Source organism: Lithobates pipiens, unplaced genomic scaffold (assembly GCF_037356315.1).
Source record: "Lithobates pipiens isolate NorthernLeopardFrog02 unplaced genomic scaffold, aLitPip1_a1.2 Scaffold_13, whole genome shotgun sequence".
NCBI classification, from domain to species: Eukaryota; Metazoa; Chordata; class Amphibia; order Anura; family Ranidae; genus Lithobates; species Lithobates pipiens.
The window spans coordinates 373,935,067-373,961,418 of record NW_027507718.1 but is presented as its reverse complement, the minus strand read 5'-3'; the positions used below and the strand labels follow the sequence as shown (position 1 = coordinate 373,961,418).

The window sequence follows — 26,352 nt, the reverse complement described above, 5'->3', positions numbered from 1 at the left end:
TTCGGTCTGCCAGTTTCACGCAGACAGGAAAAGCCTGACGCTCTCCCAATTTGCAATTTCTGCGACACAAGTGCGGATGCCAGTACTGGTCGCACAGCGGACCCCACAACCGTAAACAAGGAACGAGCCACTGCCTCGGCCTTCCTGTCTGCAGGATCCTTAAATGCAGGAGTTCCCACTACCAGGATTCTGGTTACTTATTTAACCTGGATACTGGAGGGTCCATGACTGGAGGAGCCGACCACTTTGTGAGAAGGCACCGCCCTGTGTCTGGGGACCAAAAAGGTCTGTTGCGTGCGACCCCATTCCCTGTAGGTGAATTTGTCAAATAAGTCAGATACGGGAACACCATAGGTGAACATGCTGGCTTGCGGGACCCAAAGGGGACCGGTACCTCAGCAGGGGGACCTGCTGGCTCCTGAATCTTCAGGGTATCACGCACAGCTGTGATAAGTGCTCCAACAAGCGCTTTTTTGCGCCCGGACCCAGACGGGGACTCATCCTTACTGTCCGAACGATCCTGGTCAGCATCTGACAAGACAGAGCAGGGGTCACCAGCCTCATCGGGGCCCGAGTCTGTGCCAGAGCTCTCCCCAGAGGACGGGGGGAACAGGGGCTACCTTATTGCACCCATATTCCCAGGCACCGCCTCCATCTAGCAATGAACGAGTTGAGGACCGCCATCAGGGTGTCCATGGGCACTGCACAGTCTGCAGGTGACCCGGTTGCCATTGCCGGTTGCCACTTTGGGGGAAGAAACACTAGTTTCTGAAACATGCTGACCCTACACTGTCTGCCACCCGAAGGGGACTTAGGACAGTGACAGTCCCACCCTCCGTGCTGGGTGGGACCTCAGGGTACAGAATGCCATACATGCATGTAATTTCTTGCTTTTGTGATTGGCTTACTGATTTTGCCAGAAGTCTGCACTAAGATATAAATCAGATATTGAGCATCCCCTGCTTTTAACAAAAGTAGAGTTAGGCTTTAGGGAAAAGTGAAGGTTATCAAAAAAATATACACACCTCTATTGCTGCAGCTGTACCCTGCCAGCTCTAAGTCTGAAAACTGAGCGATCACATGACCACTAATCTCTCAGTTCCCGGTCTGATAGTTTCATATCAACGAACATTCATACTAAAAAGAATTGCATTTCAGGGAAGGTTATCAGTCTGTGACAGTTTAAAGCAACCCTGTCATTTAAAAAACAAGTCTTGTCTGCAAATAAATTGGAAGGTTTAATACTTCTCCTACTGCTCGTGCATTATGACATTCCCAAAAGCAAAGCTTGCTAAACAAATCCTGCTAAGTGTTGGATCCAGGTGTCTCCTGCTCTTTGTGGTTTCAACCACTAATCCCTATGTCAGGACACAGAAGTGATGTAAGGGCCAGCAACAGTGGCAGGTGGTGGTCTTTTGTTTGGGGGGGGCAAACAACCACCCCCCCATGGCACCTCAAACCTCCCCCCCGCTCTCTGCTGGTCCACATGCACTTACTCTATTGGCGGCGGGGCTCGGCAGGCATATCGGGGATCGGCGGGCACACAGGATTGGGACTCGTGGGCCCACAGGATCGGGGATCAGTGGGCACATAGCATCAGGAATCCGCGGGCATGCAGCAGTGGGAATCAGTGGGCACAATGCAGAGGGGATAGGTGGGCACACTGCATCGGGGATCGGTGAGCACACTGGGGAGGGGATCAGGCTGAGGTGGGCATCTGACAGCGTCTCCTGTGTCCTCTTCTCTTCTGAGATCATGGCGGCTTCCGCCGTTTGTCTCCTTCCCTCCTCCTAGGCATCCAATAGAATCACCTGTCCTTTCAGCCAATCAGGTGACAGGTATCAGACCTGCTTCTGGATTGGCCAAGAGGAGAATCAGTGTTGCAACAGTGAATATTAATTCACTGTTGCAACACAACTGGGTGGGCTCTGGACGCAATGCTCTGTGCCCTCGAGCCCACCCTATTTTGAAGCCTATTAGAGCCTCTAGCTTTAATCGGGTGCTTCAGAAAACACCTCCCCATCTCCGCGATAGGAATTCATGTGCCCGACATCCTGGATAGAAAAGGGAGGATGGTGGCAGTGTTGGGGGGGGGGGGGGCGGTGCCCGTGCGCCCACAATGCATGGGCAGTGCAGCAAGGAACTAGGCATCTGACACACCAGAAGTATGCTAGATACTGCAACTTCTTCAAAAGACTATCTTTGAAAGCAAGTGGAGTTCCGAGGCATGGGCATGGGCAGGGGAAGGGGTGAGTCTCAAACAATCAAGTGTTTTTTTGTGTGCCATAATATATTATTACAAAACATAACGTGCAACCTTGGGAGGAGAAACCCTCAAAACGTAGTCGTTTTCCAATACTAATCTATAACCTGGAGTTGATTTACTAAAGCTCTACATCAGCGGTCATCAACCTTGTCCACAGGGCCCACTAACAGGCCAGGTTTGCAAGATAACTGAAATACATCACAGGTGATATAATTTGCTGCTCAGTGATTGCAGTATTCTAGTCTGCATCTCCCCAAGGTAATACATAAAGCCTGGCCTGTTAGTGGGCCCTGAGGACAAGGTTGATGACCACTGCTCTACATTGTAGCCAATCAGCTTATAACTTCAGCTCAATTAAGCTTTGACAATAAAACCTTGAAGCTGATTGGTTTCTATGGAGAGCTACGCCAGATTTTGCACTCTCCAGTTTTAGTATAGCAACCCCTCCATGGCTGTGTACAAGATACATTATGACAGAAAAAAAAGGGGCTAGGCTACACTAATTATAAAAAGTAAAAATTGTTATAAAGTCTGTAATTTCTGTGTTGTAATATAAAAAAAGGCAGTATAAATAAGCTTACCTCCTGTTATGAACATGCCTGGAGCCGTGGGGACCCAGGCCAAGCACTGGACAGATGCTGCTGCACTTGGAAAACTGAATGTAGTGATACATGATAAGGACTCAGAGTCTACTAGTCGAATCCCATTGTGTAAATTAGCAACAAGAAGGTAATCCGTGGACAGTGGATCCCATTCTAGTGCTGTCACTGGATCCTCCTCATCCGTTCCCTCCAGTGATTCCGGTCTTAGGACATGCTTCTGACTCTTACAACCTAAACAAATAAAAATAGGTATATGTTCCTTCTGGCACTGTCAATCTGTTTATATCATAAGCATGTCTATTTCTGTAGGCCCTTAATGTTAAATCAAACCCAAAAAACAAAAATGTAAATATATATCAGCTTACCTATCAATAGATGTGGTGGCTGCATTTGTTTTTGTTTTGTTTTTTAAGCTTTTTTTCCCTCTGTTTTCCCCTGGTGATCTGGCAGGTAATATACCTCCTGTATTAGGGTAACCCCACTCTGGATGAAAGAGCAACAGATATGTTCATCTTTGGACAGCAGCATTGTCAGTCTGGGGGAAGGGTAGCATTAGATGCACTGGCACATTTAAATACACTAAAAAATTAAAGCCAAACCTCAGCTCACACTGCTGTTACACAAGCAGTTATGGCAACAGTTTTTTTTTTTACTATTGGGATAAAAGTTTTATATAAATTAAAGCTGATTACTGTAAACACCCCTGTCAGAGTGAAATGGTTTGTCTCAACCCCGTAATTGCTACATCTGCAGACCAGCTTGTTTATTTGAAAAAACAACAGACTTACTGGCTGGATCATCAAGTGAAATTAACCACATGCCAACCGGGCCATAGCCGAAAGACGGCTACAGCGCGGTCGGCTTATTCCATGGACGTCCTCACAGAATGTTACTCCGGACCCGGCGCATCACTGATCACGGTAAATGAGCGATCACTTGTAAACAAACCAGCGTCTTTTTAGCAGCGCTGTGGGCTTGATCTGTAGTGCCCACAGCACTGCTCCGTGCCCATACTACTGTGCAATACTCTACAATAATGTGCAATACCCGGCAATACTCTGCAGTAATGTGCAATACTCTGCCAATACTCTGCAATACCCTGCCAATACTCTGCAATACTCTGCAATACCCTGCAATACTCGCCAATCCTCTGCCAATACTCGGCAATGCTCTGCCAATACTCGGCAATGCTCTGCCAATACTCGACCAATCCTCTGACAATACTCGCCAATACTCGGCAATACTCGCCAATACTCTGACAATACTTGGCAATACTCGGCAATACTTGCCAATCCTCTGACAATACTCGCCAATACTCAGCAATACTCAGCAATAAATTTTAACAGAAACAAAGATTTATTTATTTTTTACAGAATTTTCAGTCTTTTTTGATTTATAGCACAAAAAATATAAAATCCAGCAGTGATTAAATATCACCAAAAGAAAGCTCTATTTGTATGAAAAAAATACACAAATTTCATATGGGTACAGTGTTGCATGACTGAGTAATTGTCATTCAAAGTGTGAGAGCACCAAATGCTTAAATTGGTCTGGTTAGGAAGGGGGTTTATGTGTCCAGTGGTCAAGTGGTTAAAGTAAAGGAAACCTAAAAACAAACAAAACAAAAAAAAACGAATGCAGCTATCACATCTAAGAAATGGTAAGCTGCACTATAATAAATGTTTGCTTTTGGGTTAGTGTTTGTTACCCTAAAAAAAAAAAAAAAAGGATCCTGTTTCTTTAACCACTTGACCACTGGGCACTTAAACCCCCTTCCTAACCAGACCAATTTTCAGCTTTTCGGTGCTCTCACAATTTTAATGGCAAGTCATGCAACACTGTACCCACATGAAATTGTTGTCCTTTTTTCACACAAATAGAGCTTTAATTTGGTGGTATTTAATCACCGCTGGGCTTTTTATTTTTGGCGCTATAAAAGAAAAAAGACCAAAAATTCTGTAAAAAAAAAGCATTTTTCTTAGTTTCTGCTATAAAAATTTTGCAAATTAGTAATTTTTCTTCATATTTTTTGTCCAAAATTTATACTGCTACATATCTTTGGTAAAAAAAAATAACCCTAATTGGTGTATATTATTTGGTCTTTGTGAAAGTTATAGAGTCCACAAGCTACGGTGCCAATCTCTAGAAATCTCATTTCTTGAGACCCTAACATGCCAGGAAAGTACAAATACCCCCCAAATGACCCTTTTTTGGAAAGTAGACACTCCAATGTATTTAGTAAGAGGCATGGTGAGTTTTTTGAAGTTGTAATTTTTTCCCACAACTCTTTGCAAAATCAAGATTTTTTTTCTTTTTTTTTTCAGAAAAATTGTTATATTAGCAGGTTATTTCTCACTCACAGCATATGCATAGCACAAATTACACCCCAAAACACATTCTACTACTCCTCCTAAGTATGGTGATACCACATGTGTGAGACTTTTACACAACGTGGCCACGTACAGATGCCAAACATGCAGGGAGTGCCATTAGGCGTTCTTGGAGCATAAATTACACATATAATTTCTTGACTACCTCTTACATTTTTAAAGGCCCTGGAGCACCAGGACAATGGAAACGCCACAAAAATTACCCCATTTTGGAAAGAAAACAACACAATGTATAATCTATGAGGCATAATGAGTCTTTTGAACATGTCATTTTTTTCTACAAGTTTTTGGAAAATGTGAAAAGAAAATGAAAACTATTTTTTTCTTACACAAAGTTGTCCATTTATACAATATTTCTAACACATAGCATGTACATACCAAAAATTACACCCCAAAATAGATTCTCCTACTCCTCCTAAGTACGGCGATACCACATGTGGGAGACTTTTACACAGCCTGGCCAGATAGAGAGGTCCAACATGCAGGGAGCACCGTTAGCTGTTCTAGGGGCATAAGTTTCAAATCTAATGTGACTAACTAATTACACTTTTGTGGGGCACTTTAATGGAATAGACAAGAACTGATGTGGCGTGGATGAGCATGAATGGGAATGGATGAGCCATGGTTTGGGATGGCTGAGTATGGATGGGATGACTGAGCATGAATGGGAATGGATGAGCCGTGGTTTGGGATGGCTGAGTATGGATGGGATGACTGAGCATGAATGAGTACGGCTGAGTACGACTGAGTATGGCTGAGTATGGCTAAGTATGGCTGGGTACGGCTGGGTACGGCTGAGTATTTCTGGGTACTGCCGTGTATGGCGGGGTATGGCCGAGTAAGGCTGGGTACGGCTGAGTATTGCTGGATATGGCTGGGTATGGCTGTGGGTGGATAATATGGCTGAGCATGGGTGGATGGATGACTATTGCTGAGTATGGATGGATGGCTGAGTATTGCTGAGGATGGATGCATGGCTGAGCATGGATGGGTGAGTATTGCTGAGTATGGATGAATGGTTGAGCATGGATGGATGAGGGTGCTGAGTATGAATGGCTGCGGATGGATGGCTGCAATGGGCACGTATCAGCGCTGTGGGCCCTATACATCCAGACCATAGCGCTGCTGCCACTGATCTCTCCCCCCTCCGCTCACACTGTACCGATCAGTACACAGAGGGGAGAGAGGAACTGGATGTGACGGAGCGATCACATGGTAAATACCCACGGTCAGTGGCCATTTACCGTGATCCGCCGGGTCCTCTGGAGTGGGATTCTGGGAGGACGTCAATGTACGCTTTCCCTGAGTTATCGAGCCGCACTGTAGTAGTCATTCGGCTATAGCGCAATCGTTAACTAGTTAAAGCATGTTATACAGCACAGTGCTTGCGCTGTGTAATTTGGCCCCCTGTATCACCTGAAATACCTGGCTGATCCTGCCTGGTTCTACCCTCCCCCCTGTAAACTGATCATGGTTCATCATGGCTACTGAGCCCTGATACAGTGGTCAGTTTAGGTCCCGCCATCATCCACAAGTCTGCTCTGTGACAGTGCCCACCCCCTTCCCTCTGATTGTTGAAATTACTTTTAATGTGTCATAAAATCCTGTGGGTTTCCTAATCCTGTGTGCCCCTGTCTCTGGGTTTTATAAAAAAAAAGCCACCTATACCTGATTTCAGAGCGCCCTCTGCGCTTTGGTGACCGCCCACCTCACTCCTCCCGACTGACAGACAGCGGGGGATTTTAGGCTCCTCCCGCTTCAGCTGTCAGATCAAGAGAGGGCAGAGGCGGCCAGTCACGTGAGCTCCAAGTGGGGCTCAGATATCTGGTGTAGACTGAATTTTTTTTTTTTATAAAACACAGAGACGGGCACACAGGATTAGGACACACACAGGATTATATAAACATATGACAGTGGCTTAATAACCACTTTAATACTACTTTGATGTCTGTAGTTTAATTTATGTGTAGCATGATCTGTACTCGTCAACCTGCTGTGATGTTGTGATCTGACAGGGAGACTCCCCACCCCTGCCAGAATACACTGGTTGAACAGACCAAAACCTGTTGAAGGACCATTCAACAGATGTCGGTTATTGTGCCTTTATCCAGAGTGGTGCACTATTATACAGGTGGTGTGTCAGTGGCTGAATTACCAGGTAAAAACAAAGAGAAAAAAGGCCTAAAAAAACAAATACAGTCATCATATCTAGTGATTGGTAAGCTGCAATATATTATTTTTTGATTTGCGTTTAATATCGCTTTAAATATACCCCAACAAAGACCTTTTTATTTTGTTACCTGGTTGAAAAATGGAAAGGCTGCCATCTGTATGTCCAAAGACAACTTTTCCTTTTTTTCTTGGATGCCACCGAAACAGACAGATGTCTGACAGAAAGCTGTGGGCCTCTTTGTGAACAGCCACACCACTATCTGGTCCAGAGATAGTCCAAATATAAAGGGGCCCTCTGTGTGAGACAAAGGCTACGGCATCACCGGAATTCCAACACCAACTCAGTGAGGCTGGCATTCCTAGACAAGGGCAAGATAAGAAAGGAGAGGTATTAAAATCAGAGAAAACAGTTCACAGCATAAAAAAGCCATAAATAAAATTAGATGACTTTAAACACACTAAGAGCCCTGTCACACTGAGGTGGTTTTAAGGCGTTTTAGCGCTAGAAATAGCCTGTGCTTGCAGGACGTTAGGAAACGTCTTGCAAGCAGCATCTTTGCGGCTGTATACAGCGCTCCCAAACGCCCATTGAAATGAAAAGCTACTGAAAAGCAAGTTGGAAGCGCCGCAACACGGCCATTTTTAACCCCTTCTTTGGGGTTAAAAGTGCTCCGCTCAAACACTGCTAAAACGAGTGGTGGTTTAGTGCTAACGCGGCTGCGGCTCAGTGTGAAAGGGTTCTAATCGTTTTTTCTTTCCCTCAACCCAGTAGGTTGAAGGAAAAAAAACTGACATCTCCAGTTGGAGCCACTGTACTAATAATACAACATTAGTAAAGCGGCCGCCCTGACTCCTGTCAGTGCCCTTTGACATTGGCTGAAAGCGTTGATCAGGAGCCAATCAGCTGTTGGTTTTCAAGCATGCTTGTCCGACAGAAGCTGACCAAACAGCCAGCTTCTGTCGGACCAGCTGAACTAAACACGTGCTGAATATTGAATATTGAACCGGCCAATATCTCCCGACATTCGACCCGTGTGTATGGGGCTTAATCACACTTACATACAGAAGATTACATAAAGAAGGAAGGAATATGGTACAGAGTAGGTGCAACAAAAAAATGTAATACAGGACATGATAAATATTAACTAAGAACTTGTGCCCAATGTTATAATATAGATATTGCCAATACTTCTGTCTGCAAACCCTTTCTCATTCCAACTAAATCTAAAAAAAATAAAACATTTTGGCTGAAGTTCCAATTTAACATTTAGCAACCAGCATTTATAAATGTGTGGGTGTATCGCAAACACATGCCATACTGAAGCAAGCATTACATTATTGTATATCTAAAGTACTGAACCCCTGGCAGGCTTTTATTGTCATCTATGTCCCAGTGACCATTGTCACCACAGAACATAATTGGGAATCTAAAAGTGTATGGTCGTCACCAGAAGAAGAATACAGAATAGTGAAGTCTTCCAATGGGTACACCTGTTATGGTGATAACTGCCTAAAATGATTTCCCTTCACTTTGGGGAAGTTCTCTCTCTCTTTCTGGAGTATCTCTTAGACAGGAACTGAATAGAACATAGATATGTCTGTACACCCTTGAGCATCTAGTATCACAGGCAGCTCTCTTGTTCACCTTACCTTTTGTGCTGTCAAGTCTGGCCACCACTTTCTGTTCAGCCACATTCCAAATGATCACTAGATTGTCCGCACTGGCACTGGCAAACATGTCAGGGTTATGGGGGCACCAGGAGATGGCTGTGATTGTCTTTTTGTGCTCTGACATAATTGCACAGAGTTTAAATTCATTGTATCTGTGATCCAGCTAGAAGTAAGGAATTTAATCAGTTTTTTTAATCATGTAAAATAAGATACAAGTGCAATACAAAAAAAAACAAAAAAGATTTTAAACCTCCTGTGAAAATTGTAAGAGGCACCTAAAACATCTAGAAAAATATATACAGCATGCGTCATTGATGTATCAGTACAATGCCTCTGTCACAACCTTTTGAAGAATCCCTGCTTTTCCATTTCAACCCCCCAATGCATGAGAGGTTTTTGTACTCCTGTGTAAATTCACACTGTGACTGGGTGGATAGGAGAAAGATATAGGGATCTTAAAAGCCAGCCAAAACTTTTTTGTTTGTTTGTTTGGCTTTGAACAGATTTGAAAAGGAAGTCTATCAGGTTATTATTTTTGTCAGTGTTCCTACTGGGGATTTGTCTCCTGTTATCTGGTAGGACAGAAGGAGAGCATGGAAAACACACACATACACAAAACTTAGGTTCTACAACCTCCACATTTTACCCAAAGCTAAAAAAATGAAGTTTTGACTAGAAATGGGCTTTAATTAATGAATGCACCTAAATAGAGTGCAGTGTTTGAGTTCAATCTTGCAGCGTTGACTTAAACATATAAAAGAGAGAGCAATTGTCTCTATAGTGGACACACCAACACAGTACAGTAATGAGCATTACTTCTAGAACTCTGTTGGACTTTGTGTCTAATTCTGCGTACATACGACTGGGCTTTCCGGCAGATTAGGTCCGGCAGTCTGCCCCACGGACTTTTAGCGGAGTTCCGACGGACTTTACGAATGAATAGACTTGGCCACACACGAACGGACTAAGTTTGTTAGTTTTGAACGTGATGAGATAAACGGGACTAAACAAGGAAGTTCAATAGCCAGTAGCCAATAGCTGCCCTTGCGTCGTATTTGGTCCGTCGGACTAGCCCGCACATGATCGGATTGTCTGATGCACTGATCCCGTCGTACCTAGTCTGCCAGAAAGTCCGGTAGTGTGTACGCGGCATAAGCCTTTATAAGTTCCACTTCTTGTTGTGTTGCTCAGTATTCATCTTCTTTCTAATGAAAACTACAAGACAGTAAAAACACATAACTAAAAATATAAAAGCTAATTTAGAGTTTTGTTTTTCCAGTAAACTTTAATTTATCCATAGAGGGTAATGTTTAAGACAGAGTTTGTTTTGTCACTTGAAGATCCTGCCTCCAGTTGGGATTTATCTTCCTCCTTCCTCTTCCCCACTATTAATATTATTACTATTGTTATTATTATACAGGATTTATATAGCGCCGACAATTTGCACAGCACATTACAATATAAAGGGAGTGAGTACAGCTACAAAACAATACAATACAAGAGGGTTAGGAGGGCCCTGCTCATAAGAGCTTGCAATCTAATAGGATGGGACAAGGCTCCCTGAAGAGATGCGTTTTTAGGGATTACCTAAACTTGGCCAGAGTAGGACAGAATGAGGTAGAGAATTCCAAAGGATGGGAGAGGCTCTGGAGAAGCCCTGGGGACGAGCACGGGAAGAGGTAAGGGAGCTAGTATGAGCAGGATGTCTTGGGAGGAGCAGAGAGGACCGATTGGGTGATTTTTTAAGATAAGATTGGTGATGTAGTTTGGAGCAATCAGAAGCCAGTGGAGGGATTGGCAGAGAGGGGTGATAGACACTGAGCGGTTGGTAAGGTAGATAAGTCTGGCAGCAGCATTCATGATAGACTGAAGAGGGGATAGCCTATGGAGAGGTATGCATTTGAGAAAGGAGTTGCAATTGTCAAAGCAAGAGATAACAAGGGAGTGAATGAGTAGCTTGTTTTCATTAGGTAAGAAGGGGTGAATTTTAGAGATGTTACAGAGGTAAAGTTTAACAGTGATTGGATTTGGAGCTGAAAGGATAGGTTAGGGTCTAGGATTACACCTAGTCCCCTGGCATGAGGGGATAGTTGTATTATTGATCTTAAAGGAAAAGTCAGGGATGGTACAGGTGTGTGTGTGTGTGTGTGTGTGTGTGTGTGTGGGGGGGAGGGATATTATAAGTTTGGCTCTAGAAAGATTTAGTTTGAGGACGTGTTGTGACATCCTCACTGATACAGTATGTCAGTTAGTAATCCGACAGAAGACTGAAGAAGTGAGATGAGGACTAGAGAGATAGATTTGGGTGTCATCGGCATAGAGATGGTATTGGAAGCTGTCGGAGGTTATGAAGTGACCAAGAGATGAGGTGTAGATAGAGAAGAGGTCTAAGAACATAGCCTCGGGGGACCCCCATAGAAAGAGGAAGTGGAGAGAATAAGACAGTGTTATAGGTAAGGCAAGCCACTGACGGTACAAATTTGCACGATTTCTCCATTACCACAGACAGCGCTGACATCGTAATCCCTCTTGCCAATTAATAGTCTTCTCCCAACGGGGGGAGGTAGCGGAAACCGTCCGCGCTGGGAGGAGACAGTGATTATAGCTATAGAACCTGCTTGGGATAATAGCCAGTGGATTTGGCAGGCTGGTTGTCCCGAAGTTGATCGAACGTGCAAGTTGGTACATTTAGCTTGCCCATTATTGGTTCGAATCTCGGCCAGTTCCTGCTGAACTGGCTGAGAATCGAGCCATGTATGGCTGGCCTAACACTAAAGAAGTGCTGTGATTGATTTAACCCCTTCCTGCCGAGACTACGCAGATGTGCGTACTCGGCTTTCGAGGATATACCGGGATGATGCCCGCAGTTGCAGGCATCATCCCGGTACCATTTTTTAGATTCGGGGGAATGGCTTTCCAAGTATAACAACCGACATGGCTAAAAGCGCTCGGCTGTTATACCGGAGGAGCAGGAGGGGACATCCCCCCTCCCGCTGCTCTTACCGGGCCTCCCGTCCAACAGGGGGTTCCGATCTACATCGCACCACTTCCGGCACCTAGAGACAGACTGGAACGAAGCCGGAAACGGCTTTGTTCTAGGTTCCTGAATGTAAACACGGAAGTGACGTCACAACGACAATTCCAGTTTACTCGGCTGCCAATGGCGCCGGTTTAAAAAAAAAAAAATACAGTATTCAGATTTGCCGTTAAGTGCAAAGGTTCCCAACCATGACACTACCTGCCTGGAGTTTGCATGTTCTCCCTGTCCCTGCGTGGGTTTCCTTCGGGTACTCTGGTTTCCTCCCACACTCCAAAGACATGCTGGTAGGTTAATTGGATCCTGTCTAAATTGTTCCTAGTATGTATGAATGTGAATTAGGGACCTTAGATTGTACGCTCCTTGAGGGTAGGGACTGATGTGAATGTACAATGTATATGTAAAGCGCTGCGTAAATTGATGGCGCTATATAAGTAACTGAAATAAATAAATAAATAAGGAGAACCAGGATCAAGCAGCATCTTGGAGGCCGAGGGAAAAGAGTTTATTGAGGAGGGGAGGGTGGTCAACAGTATCAAAGAATGCAGAGAGGTCTAGTAAGAGTTTGGAGTAGTGGCCAATGGTTTTAGCAGTTAGTAAATTGTTAATGAGTTTTTGTAGGGCAGTTTCTGTGGAGTGCTGTGAGTAAAAGCCAGAATATAAGGGGTCAAGTGAAAGGGACCATTCACTAAAACTGGAAGAGAAGTGGTTAAACCTTAAACTGTGTAGAGAGCTCTTTACTGTCCGAGCAGTAAAGATGTGCCATTCTCTTCCACAAGCAGTGGCATCAGCAGAGAGCATCGGTAGATTCAAAAAACTATTAGATGGGCATCTTAACGACCATAACATACAGGGTTATACAATGTACTATTGACATAAACACACACACAAATATCACAGGTTGAACTGGATGGACTAGTGTCTTTTTTCAACCTCACCAACTATGAAACTATCACTCACTGCCAACTGTTATTTCCACCACACTCCCCTCACACACATTTAGCCCATAGTCATACCCTCTGCACTCCTCTCCTGCACATAACAACTCTGCACTCCTCTTCTGCACACATTTCACCCATCATACCCTCTGCACTTCTCTCTTGCACATAACAACTCTGCACTCCTCTTCTACACACATTTCACCCATCATACCCTCTGCACTTCTCTCTTGCACATAACAACTCTGCACTCCTCTTCTACACACATTTCCCCCATCATACCCTCTGCACTCCTCTCCTGCACATAACAACTCTGCACTCCTCTTCTACACACATTTCCCCCATCATACCCTCTGCACTCCTCTCCTGCACATAACAACTCTGCACTCCTCTTCTACACACATTTCCCCCATCATACCCTCTGCACTTCTCTCTTGCACATAACAACTCTGCACTCCTCTTCTACACACATTTCACCCATCATACCCTCTGCACTTCTCTCTTGCACATAACAACTCTGCACTCCTCTTCTACACACATTTCCCCCATCATACCCTCTGCACTTCTGTCTTGCACATAACAACTCTGCACTTCTCTTTTACACACATTTCCCCCATCATACCCTCCGCACTTCTCTTCTGCACATAACAACTCTGCACTCCTCTTCTACACACATTTCCCCATCATACCCTCTGCACGCCTCTCCTGCATATGGTATGATACTTCCTGCTCTCCTTTCCTCTTCTACACATTTTACCCACTTAAACAAATCATAATTTTTTGTAAAACCATCAGCCTTTCCCATTCTGCAACGTACACACTTTTGCTATATATTAAAAAAAAAAGCAAAGTTGAAAGGTGATATTACACTAAATCACTGACAAAGATAACAAAGGAAAAGAGCATACCTGATATACATATATAGCTAAAGTGGCACAGTAAGCAAATCTGTCTCCACTAGCAGCACACACATCTTTGTTCCATGGCTGGCACCCAGCAGCTAAAAGACCTACTTGCTTCACTTGAGACATCTTTGCCTGCAACAATACAAATCACATTTAATTACTAAAAGTAACGCACAACATACATTACTGAAGCTGATCATTAGCAGGAATGAACAAGCAAGATAGCATTATCATATTAGAATGTAATTAAAAGGAAATACAATTACTGAATAAAAATGTGTGCTAGGTCAACAAGTTTTATGTTAACTCTAATATTTTTTGCATTCATAAATATATTTTGGCTGGTAAAGTCAAGACTATTACTTAACAATTAAAAATGTTCATGTTTAAAAGAACTGTTTTGGACAACAAATGATAGCAATCGGTCATCTAATAATGCTGCCCAACAAGTTGTGCAACTGTACTAAGTTAAAGTAGAACTATAGGCAAAACTTTTTTTTTTCATTTTGGATAAAGTAAGGGAGAGTCATAACCCCTGTCAGTTTATTTTTTGCAATCTGTGTCCCATCGGGGACATTTCCCTTCACTTCCTGTCCCATAGCCAAAACAGGAAGTGAGCAGATATCTCTGCAAACAAAGGGAATCCCTTGGGGAGATTTCCTCTCTATTTGTTTTCTGGGGACAGCTCGAAATTTGGGATATTCTTTTACTTTCACTTTTAATGATAATGGTGAACATGACAAATAGAGAGGATGATTCTCCCTAACGGGAGCACAGGGAGCAATAAAAACCAGGTGTTCTAATCCCGCTATATTCTGTCCAAAACTAAAAAACGTTTTGCCTTTAGAAGTTTTGCTTTTAGTTGTATTTTAAAGTTTGTCCACCCTAATTGGAGTCCTATGTAATTACAGCAAACAGATTCAAAAGCAATCTTTACAGGTAAGGAGGTAACAATAAGGCCAATAAGTAGGTAAGTATAGAAGGTAGTATAGAATGCTTAGGAAGGAAGGGGAAGGGATCACAAAAAGGACTGGAAAAGCAACCAATGCTGCTGGGATAGAACACAACTCACAGTAGTTAATAGATTTTCGCTTTAACATTCGTACAAATTTGCATGAGAATTCTCAGTACACTCAGTACACTCGATGACATAGCAAATGTTCAAAAATATTTCAAAATGTTGCTTGCTTTTAACATTTATTTTTGAAATTAATTTATTATCCCAAGCAAAAACAACATATACTTCTAAAAATGTGTTTGTTAGTTCCTGCTGCTGTCAATCAAACCAGTGACGTGGGAGTGGGGGATCAGTCCGAGTCCCACTATCTATGTCTATAGACGCAGGCAGTGAGGCTCGAGAGCAAACCCGCATAAGCAGCTTTCTATGGGGGTGCTCGGCAGAGGGGACGAGCCAGGAGTGCCAGCAGGGGACCCTGAGAAGTGTAGGTTCAATTCCATTGCACAGAGCAGGTAAGTACGAGCCTATTTATTTTTTTAAGAACATTTAGTCACTTTACATTTCAGTGCTGTATAAACATAAATACTAATATTTTGGCTGGTAAACCACCCTCATATACAGGCAGTCCCCGGGTTATGAACAAGATAGGGTCTGTAGGTTTGCTCTTAAGTTGAATTTGTATGCAGGTTGGAACAGGTGTAAGTGTAACTCCAGCCAAAAAATATTTTTTTTATTTTTTTTGGAATAGAATAGGGAAGGGTTAACACCCCGGTAACATTTGTTTTGCTGCCTGTGCCCCTGTTGAGAAGATTTCACTTCACTTTTTGTCCCTGTGACAATTAGATTTTGACAATTTTGAGTTGTCGTGGTCGTGTCGTGGTCGTGGTTTTCCTATGATAACTCTTACTGGAGTGAACTTCACCTTCCTACAGGTGGGTTTCCTCTCATTTCCTGTTTTCTCCCTCCACTTGTAAGTATGAGTCGTATATAAGTCGGAGGTTTGTAACTCGGGGACTTCCTGTGTGCGTTTCATCTGTGTATCTACAGGTGAAGGAAGCAAGATTTGGATACAAATTGAACGTAGGGCGGTGAGCAGAGGTCAGAATTACGATGGCAGGAAGAAGCAGGAAAAGTTTTGAGCTAAGTTTTAAAAAAGATTGAGTATTAGAATGTTGTGTGACATCTATACTGATACATCATTTAGTAAGGTAGTGATGCAGGAAAAGACTGAAGGGGTGAGCTGAAGTTAGGAGGACACTTGAATTCTGGCTGGATCAACAGGTAATTTTCTGTACTTGCAGAAGATGTATTTATCCAGAAAAGGTCACTGCATCTAAGGACTGGCCATCTGCAATATACTGTATTACATTTGTGTTCTTGGGTTTAGACATCCTTTAAAGGTTGGGCTAAGGGTTACTTGTTGTTATATAGGTTGAGGTGGCCCGTCCATTGGGGGCACTCGGGCACCACTCCCCCCCAAGCTTTTGTCAAAAAAAAAAGTCACTTTAAGAGTGACCAGGCGCTGGACACGCAGCGGTTTATGGGAAGCTTCCCAGCTTGCAATCTGGGAAGCTGATTTGCCTGTGTTTAGAGCATGTGCAGGGCACAGGCAGTGCGCCCACAAACACGCCCACTCTCCAGTGATTTGTCCCTGGCTCTTGTCCATTTTTTTTTCATTGGCCGGGACCGGAGGGAGACTGGGCGGTGCTTTTTCAGCACTACGGCATCACTTCCAGTTTCCCTGGATTTGGAGTGGAGTTACTGCAACCTGGGACCCTGTAATGTGAGATGGGGAGTGGATCACAGATGTGGGTGGGTGCAGAGCTGAGCCGGAGCGCGGTGTACCAGAGCAGAAGGTGAGTGCAAGGATCGGAGGTGATCTCTCTGTGAATGACAGAGGATTTTTGCTGTTTTCACTGGCATGTCTCTCCCTCCCAGCAACATGCTTAACACCCCCCCCCCCCCCCGAGTCCTCAGACTCCTCTGCAGGGCGGCTACAGAGTGACTGCTCCACCCAGTGTGTGTAGTGTGTCCTGCCGTGAGCCTGGCTCCCCCTCCCCCCACCTCTGTTCACTTTCCACAGCTGCTGCAGAGCTTCATGCCTCCCTGCCTCTCCACCTTAAACAAACCCCCCTCCCTGCCTCTCCACCCTAAACAATAACCCCCCTCCCTGCCTCTCCACCCTAAACAATAACCCCCCTCCCTGCCTCTCCACCCTAAACAATAACCCCTCTTCACCCTAAACAATATGTCCTCCCCACCTCTCCACACCCTAAACAATAACCTCCTCCCCCCTCTCCACACCCTAAACAATAACCCTCCTCCCCACCTTTCCACCCTAAACAATAACCTACTCCCCTCATCCCCACCTCTCCACTCTAAACAATAACCTCCTCCCCACCTCTCCACCCTAAACAATAACTTCCTCCCCGTCTCTCCACCCTAAAAAATAACCTCCTCCCCACCTCTCCACACCCTAAACAATAACCTCCTCCCCCCTCTCCACACCCTAAACAATAACCCTCCTCCCCACCTTTCCACCCTAAACAATAACCTACTCCCCTCATCCCCACCTCTCCACTCTAAACAATAACCTCCTCCCCACCTCTCCACCCTAAACAATAACTTCCTCCCCGTCTCTCCACCCTAAAAAATAACCTCCTCCCCACCTCTCCACCCTAAAAAAATAACTCCCTCTCCACCCTAAACAATAACCCTCCTCCCCATCTCTCCACCCTAAACAATAACCCTCCTCCCCATCTCTCCACCCTAAAAAATAACCTCATCCCCGTCTCTCCACCCTAAAAAAATAACTCCCTCTCCACCCTAAACAATAACCCTCCTCCCCACCTCTCCACCCTAAACAATAACCCTCCTCACCACCTCTCCACCCTAAACAATAACCTCCTCCCCACCTCTCCACCCTAAACAATATCCTCCTCACCACCTCTCCACCCTAAACAATAACCTCCTCCCCACCTCTCCACCCTAAACAATATCCTCCTCCCCACCTATCCACCGTAAAAAATAACCCCCCCTGCCTCTTCACCCTAAACAATAACCCCCCTCCCTGCCTCTCCACCCTAAATAAAACCCCCCCCTTCCTGCCTCTCCACCCAAAACAAATAAAACAAACAACCTCTCTGTTTAATGATGGGGTTAGTATGAGGGAGGGGGTCCTGTGTACAATGGGGGGTAGTGATGAGGAAGGGGTCCTGTGTAATAATGGGGAGAGGGATGGTGGTAAGGGGGATTCATTTTGTATAACCATGCTCCTTAAGCCCCTGCCACTGTTAACAGTCTGGCCACACCCATTTTTGGCATCACGTGCTGCATGCTTGCATCAGCCACAAGTGTCCCACATTTTCAAGTTCTAAAGTTGGGAGATATGTACTTTGTCCTTTGATGGTGAGCTGTATACTCTGTCCTGTGATGCTGGGGCTGTATACTCCGCCCTGTAATGCTGGGGCTGTATACTCTGTCCTGTGATTCTGAGCTGTATACTTTGTCCTGTGGTGCTGCAACTCTATACTCTGTCCTGTGATGCTGAGATGTATACTCTGCCCTGTGATGCGGAGCTGTATACTCCTAACACTATGGGTAAAAGCAAATGGAATACAGAGTGGGTGGATTCTATAAGCGGTGGGGCTTATGAGAAGTGGGAGGGATCAAAAAGGAGGGGCAGGGTCTGCCCCCCCCATCCTAAAACTTTACCAGCCGCCACTGGTTGAGGGCTCTGTATAAGATTCCATTGGAGTTGTATGCTTAGGTGTTATGTTCAAGATAGCAGTAATTTTTAATGATACATTCATGTGTGATACAATATGTTTGAAATAAGGAAATTAAAATATTTCAAATTGTTAGGTGTGAAGTACTTTAGCACCCAAAGTCAATGCACCAAAAACTTCCCCACTCATTTTAATTGTGACTATAACCAATATATTGCATTAGACTTCCCGTGTAATAATAACTAATAATGAACTGAATAACTGAATAATCTGTAATGCCCCGTACACACGAGTGGATTTTCAATCGGAAAAAACTTGGATGTTTTTTCCGACGGAATTCCGCTCAAGCGTGGCTTGCATACACACAGTCACACAAAAGTTCTCTGAACTTTCGACGGTTAAGAACGCTGTGATGTAGAAAACTACGACAAGCCGAGAAAATTAAGTTCAATGCTTCCGAGCATGCGTCGAATTGTTTCCGAGCATGCGTAGGAATTTTGCGCGTTGGAATTTGTACAGACGATTGGAATTTCCGATCTGAACTTTTTCCCGACCAAAAAATAAGAGAACCTGCTCTGAATCTTTTGCTGGCTGGAATTCTGCCAGCAAAAGTCCGATGGAGCATACACACGGTCGGAATTTCTGAGGAAAAGCTCACATCGGACTTTTGCTGGCAGAATTTCTGATTGTGTCTATGGGGGCTTTATAGTTTAACCTCCTTTTGTACAAAATGGCTACTAATTTGCAAAAACAAAGGGCCAGCATACAGTAGTTCTACAAAGTACCATAAATCTTTTTATAGGACTATGTAAACATTACATAAATATTTGTTAAAATTATCCCTTCTATAATTAATCGTAAGTTGACTTTGTTTAAAATAGCCAAAAAACATTTGTGTTATTTCTAAGACCTTTAATTCTAAACTAATAACCAAATAATAAACTACCGTTTGCAGCAGGTCCTAGAGAATTTTTAAGATAGACATATATGTATAGGAAGAAAGGATCTGAGAATGAGCAAATTATATAACCAGGCTTTTATCTTTGTTTTCACCTGAACAAAAAAAAAGGGGGGAACCTGACAATAGAGGTGCATGAGGAGAACACGAAACGGATTTCCTGTAGACCTGACGCTTGATGTATCTAAAATGCACACGCTAAGTGCCAGATGCTTCTGCCACTGCCTCAACTGCCAGCCAAGTGGATTAAAAATACCCTGCTGACTCCCGTCAGACATAGCGTATCCCACCTTGTAAGTTGCAGGAAACACCATTCATCAGATCGCTCTGAACAAAATGGCAGCAGAGGGCTGGACGAGGTTTTCGAAATACATTAAAAACGAGCCCTTTCAGCAACGTGATCCCAGCAGTCACCTTTTTCTTATCACTCAATAGCTGCATCTTTTTTTAGATCACCTCTGCATACCTCCCAGGAATAACAAACAAGGCTGATAGAACACATCCAGGGTACCAGTGAAATATTCGCAATGATATCAAAGATTATTGCAGTTTCCACGGAGATGGAAGAAAGCAGAAAAAAAAAAAAAAACATAACGATTTGTAACCAGCTTCTTCTGCAGTAAAACTGAACCCTCTTCCGTTCCTATTCAAAGAAGTCCATAAAAAAAAAAAAAAAAGGCTGGAAAAAAAAAAAAAAAAGCACCAGTCTATTAAAAGAGTCCAAATCCTGCCTTGCTTGAAATACAGTGCATGGCTAAACATCTGGAAGAAGTATGCCTACCTTGACATATGTGTCATATTTTGTGAACCACTTAAGGATTTCCATGTCCATTCCAGATTTCAGCGGCTTCCAGAAGACTGCCGTATCCTGCTTTTTCTCTCCAGCAAAATAAAAATATAAAAAAAAACAGTTGACTAGAGAGATGGAAGGACCTGCTCACAGGATAATGCAGCCTTCCTAAAGGATGCAAGAAAAGGCATGAGTATTGTGTCACAGCACTTATACACAGCCGCTGTCAGTAGCCTGGCAACTGCAGGGTTTAATAGGAGTCATTTTGCTTGCTTGTTTGGATTTCTATCTTTTTTTTGTTTTGTTTGCACACACTGTATATATATACATACATATATATATATATATATATATATATATATATATATATATATATATAAAAAATATATATATAATACATTTTTATATATATTTATATATAATATATATATATATATATATATATATATATATATATATATATATATATATATATATATATATATATATATATACAATATAATTTAATTTAATACAATATAATTTAATTTAATACAATGTATATATATATATATATATATATATATATATATATATATATATATATTCACAGTCAGTATCTCACAAAAGTGAGTACACCTCTCACATTTTTGTAAATATTTTATTACATCTTTTCATGTGACAACACTGAAGAAATGACACTTTGCTACAATGTAAAGTAGTGAGTGTACAGCTTGTATAACAGTGTCAATTTGCTGTCCCCTCAAAATAACTCAACACACAGCCATTAATGTCTAAACCGCTGGCAACAAACGTGAGTACACCCCTAAGTGAAAATGTCCAAATTGGGACCAAAGTGTCAATGTTTTGTGTGGCCACCATTATTTTCCCTCTTGGGCATGGAGTTCACCAGAGCTTCGCAGATTGCCACTGGTGTCCTCTTCTACCCCTCCATGACGACATCACTGAGCTTTTGTTGCCAGCGGTTTAGACATTAATGGCTGTATGTTAAGTTATTGAATGCCAACATGTACTGTAACACACTCAAGCCGAGCATAATCCCCAACCTTCAGGGCAGTATTCCAACATGATAACGACCCCAAACACACCTCCAAGATGAGTACTGCCTTGCTAAAGAAGCTGAGGGTAAAGGTGATGGACTGGTCAGGCATGTCTACAGACCTAAACCCTATTGAGCATCTGTGGGGCATCCTCAAATGGAAGATGGAAGGAGCACAAGGTCTCTAATATCCACCAGCTCTGTGATGTCATCATTGAGGAGTGAAAGAGGACTCCAGTGAACCTTTGAAGTTCTGGTAAACTCAATGCCCAAAAGGGTTAGGGCAGTGCTGTGAAATAATGGTGGCCACACAAAATATTGACACTTTGGGCCCAATTTGGACATTTTCACTTAGGGGTGTAATTTTGTTGCCAGCAGTTTAGACATTAATGGCTGTGTGTTGAGTTATTTTGAGGGGACAGCAAATTTACACTGTTATGCAAGCTGTACACTCACTACTTTACATAGCAAAGTGTCATTTCTTCAGTGTGGTCACATGAACAGATAGTATAAAATATTCTCCGAAATGTGAGGGGTATAGTCACTTTTGTGAGATACTGTATACATATTTTGTGGTCACTGTATGTGATTCTCTTTTATACTAATCGCGGCTGAAAAGAATAGCATATGGCCTTGATGACGAATATTATTGGGATTGACCGTTCCGTTGCCAACTATACTTTAGAGTAGCTATCCTCAACTAGGAATTCTCCAGAAGTTAGGGGTTCCTTGAACTGTGGCTGAATGACTGTACATTTGATGGCCTCTACAAAGTTCTGGGACCAATACCACATGGCATCAGCAGCTGCATGGCACCAATGATCTTTTTTGTTGTCTGTAAAGGTGGCAATCTGATCACCACTATAAGGGGGGCATTTTTTCACTGGTCATCAATGTAAGGGGCATTTTTCCTACAAGACCTGAAAATTATTTCATAGGTTCCCCTGAGGTAAAAAGTTTGAGAAAGGCTTCTAAATATATTGTTGGTGATTCCTGTGCACAGGAGCGTACTAAGTAACCTTAAAACTTAGGGATGCACCTAAATTTCGGTCGCCAAAACATAGTGGCCGAAAATGCCCTTTTCTGCAATTTGCCGAAAGGAAAAAACGACCGATAATTGAGCTGAAAATGGTGCGGGCCTGGGTGGGGGCGGAGCACCGCCTCACCCCTGGTGCCGCCCATCATGGGAGGTGTATAGTGCAGGAGAGCCGCCTCCACCGTCTGGTTCAATAGAGCATCGGGAACATCACAGCTTTAATTTCAATAGCTGTGTGCTCCGTCGTGCGCCGTAGCTATTGAAATTAAAGCTGTGATGTTCCCGGCGATCTATTGAAGCAGATGGCGGGAGCAGCTCTCCTCTCTCTTCGCTGCATCACTGGCTGCAACAGGGGGCATCACTGGCTGCACAGGGGGCATCACTGGCTGCACAAGGTACAACACTGGCTGCACAGGGGACAACACACTTATCTCTTTTATCATGTCGCCAGTGTCTGACCACCTCCTGTACCATGTCGCCAGTCTCTGACCACCTCCTGTTCCATGTTGCCAGTCTCTGACCCTCTCCTGTACCATGTCCCCAGTCTCTGACCCTCTCCTGTACCATGTCCCCAGTCTCTGACCCTCTCCTGTACCATGTCCCCAGTCTCTGACCCTCTCCTGTACCATGTCCCTGGTCTCTGACCCTCTCCTGTACCATGTCCCCGGTCTCTGACCCTCTCCTGTACTGTCGCCGGTCTCTGACCCTCTCCTGTACCATGTCCCCAGTCTCTGACTATCTCCTGTATAAAAATATTTTTTAAAAACAGTCATTTTCGGTATCGGTGCTGTTTCGGTATCGGTTTTGGTTTTCGGCCTAGTGTATTTTTCCTTTTCGGTATCGTTTTCGACACCAAAAAAAACATTTGGTGCACCCCTATTAAAAATCTAAAAAGGTATCCGTAGCTTACAGCAAGTCTCCAATTTCATAAAAGAATATATTTTTGTAAAGACTGCCAATGCCGATTCATTTTATATTGTGTTATCACCAAAGTCCAGACATGGAGCAGATTTTACAGCTACAACTTCAAGCGCTATCTGCATAAGACAGATTTTCCATTACTGAGCACTGGCAATATGAATGCAAAAAGATTCATGTCTGTATCACCTGTAAGGGATCTTCCCGGGGTAGGGTGTGTTTGGACACAGTTCACAGCAGACTTGGAATTTGATAAAGCAGATCTTGGCGTTTATTCGTGGTACAAACAGTCCAGCAAACAAAATATACAGCAACACCGTGCTTTCTAAGTACAACAAAAATAAAAGTCCTAGCCCGGCTGGGCGCTTACTAACAGGTTCTGCTCACCTATCTGACACTTACAAACACAGCGTCTTTCGCCTGGATATCGCAGGGTGAGTTTTAGCTCCAGCAGTGGCTGTGCTTGCAGCTTCCTTCAACACACAGATTGTTCATTCCCTGGCTGAGAAGCAACCACCTGCAGACCCTACAGAGCCTTTAGCTTCCCAGGCTAATTAGGATCCAAGCTCACCTGATCCCAAACCCAGAACTGGATCGGGGGATGTGGAATGACAGGTCCCTCTACCAAACCTACCTGCCATTCCATATAAACCCAGGCCCGGCAAAATTAAATAACAACTCAGCAGCATATCGCTGCTGAGAAACTGATCCATCCTGGATTTACCATCTCACACTGTGTAGCAACCTAGGTGAGATGTACACCCCCTCGATCACTTCTCCAGTGACATGTCTACATATCCTCCCCCTCTTTTTCAGACCGGAGGGCTGAGCCTTTTGTCCCCACAGACAACTTACCCTTGACAATGCGTCAGCATTTGCCTGTAATTTCCCTGGCCTGTGTTCCACAGTGAAATTAAAGTTTTGTAGGGAGAGAAACCATCTAGTCACTCTTGCATTTCTCTCCTTGTTTAACTTCATCCATGTTAGGGGGGCATGGTCTGTCACCAACTTGAATTTCCTGCCTAGCAAGTAATACTTTAAAGATTCTAGGGCCCACTTTACTGCCAAACATTCTCGCTCCACAATGGCATAATTTTTCTCGGCCGGGGTTAGTTTTCTACTCAAGTACGTCACCGGATGCTCCTCACCATTCACTACTTGTGAGAGTACTGCACCTAAGCCTGTGCTAGAGGCATCTGTCTGGACCAGAAATTCTCGCCTGAAATCGGGGGTGACTAACACAGGTGGTTGGCACAAGGCAGACTTAAGGCTTTGGAAAGCCTCCTCGGCCTCTGGGGTCCACGTGACCATTGCTGTCTTTCCGCCCTTTGTCAAGTCAGTTAGCGGAGCAGCAACTGAGGCAAAGTTCGGCACAAATCTACGGTAATAACCCGTAATACCCAGGAAAGCTCTAACCTGTTTCCTTGTCAGGGGTCTAGGCCAATTCTGTATTGCCTCAATTTTATTTAGCTGTGGCCTAACCAATCCTCTTCCAACAATGTAGCCCAGATATTTGTTTTTCTGTAAAAATTCCTGAGCCTCCTGTTTCTGTGACACTGATAGAGTATCACCTACCTTGACTGGAGGGATTGGTTGTGACAAATTATTAACAGTATTTGTCGCCCCCAAGGATTCCCTGTCTTTCCAGGGCTTGATCAAGTTTATGTGATAAACTTGGAAAGGCTTCCTTCTACCTGGTTGGTGCACCTTGTAGTTCACCTCACTGATCTTTTCAACAATTTCATAAGGACCTTGCCACTTCGCCAAGAATTTACTCTCAACAGTGGGGACTAGTATAAGGACCCTATCGCCTGGGTTGAATGTCCTGATTCTTGCGGACCGGTTGTAAATTCTACTTTGGGCCTCTTGAGCTCTCTGGAGGTGTTCCCTTACCAGGGGCATTACAGTGGCTATACGGTCCTGCATTTGTGCTACATGCTCAATAACACTCTTGTATGGGGTGGACTCATTCTCCCATGTCTCTTTTGCAATGTCTAGTAGACCCCTAGGGTGATGACCATAGACCAACTCGAATGGTGAGAACCCTGTGGACGCTTGGGGCACCTCCCTAATAGCAAACATGAGGTAGGGTAATAAATGATCCCAGTCACGACCATCTTTTGCCACCACTTTCTTCAACATATGTTTCAAAGTTTTATTAAATCTCTCCACCAATCCGTCCGTCTGGGGGTGGTACACAGAGGTACGGATGTGTGAGATTTTAAATAGTCTGCATAATTCCTTCATTACTTTCGACATAAATGGCGTACCTTGGTCAGTTAGGATTTCTTTGGGGATCCCAGTCCTAGAGAACATATAAAACAACTCACGTGCAATTGTTTTAGATGCAGTGTTTCTTAAGGGTACAGCCTCAGGATAGCGGGTCGCATAATCCAGGACTACCAAAATATACTGGTGTCCTCTAGCTGACTTTACAATGGGACCCACTAAATCCATGGCAATACGCTCAAAAGGCACCTCTATAATAGGGAGCGAAACCAAAGGACTGCGAAAATGTGACACTGGGGCACTAACCTGACATGTGGGGCACGACTCACAGTATTTTTTAATGTCATCATATATGGCCGGCCAAAAAAACCTCTGGAGAACCCTCTCTCGCGTTTTGTCAGTCCCCAAGTGTCCCCCAAGAACATGGTTATGTGCCATGTCAAGCACCTGACGCCGGTACGGCTTAGGTACCAGAAGCTGTTCCACAATCTCATCTTTAACCTTATTGACTCTATAGAAAAGATCATTAGTCACCGAAAAATGTGGAAATCTTTTTTCAGCATCTGGTTCCTGAGGTACCCCGTTCATAACAGCAACCTGCTCTCTCGCATTTTTGAGAGTGGGGTCCTGTAATTGTGCAGTCCCAAAACTATCGCTAGACACCTCTAAGTCTAGTATATTTTGCTCAGTGGGAGGAGCCTCCTCCTCCCCAGCC

At 43.8% G+C, this 26,352-nt stretch overlaps 1 protein-coding gene across 11 annotated transcripts in view; it reads right to left on the bottom strand.

Moving 5' to 3' along the window:
* The window catches only part of WDR17 (WD repeat domain 17), a 150,890-nt gene that overhangs the window by 73,690 nt on the left and 50,848 nt on the right, over positions 1 to 26,352 (bottom strand). For 4 of the 11 annotated variants that reach the window (XR_013272333.1, XM_077477230.1, XM_077477229.1 and 1 more), the window contains exons 3-7: positions 20,407 to 20,502; positions 13,985 to 14,113; positions 9,081 to 9,264; positions 7,559 to 7,789; positions 2,848 to 3,099 (exon numbers count right to left, since the gene is read on the bottom strand). Coding sequence is in view for 10 of the 11 variants with exons in the window: in XM_077477230.1 (XP_077333356.1) it covers positions 2,848 to 3,099; positions 7,559 to 7,789; positions 9,081 to 9,264; positions 13,985 to 14,113; positions 20,407 to 20,457 (847 nt within the window). In the remaining variant the exon portion in view is untranslated. Of the gene's footprint in view, positions 1 to 2,847; positions 3,100 to 7,558; positions 7,790 to 9,080; positions 9,265 to 13,984; positions 14,114 to 19,915; positions 20,623 to 26,352 lie in introns of those variants that run through there. The other 7 variants (XM_077477236.1, XM_077477235.1, XM_077477234.1 and 4 more) reach the window with 4 other exon arrangements.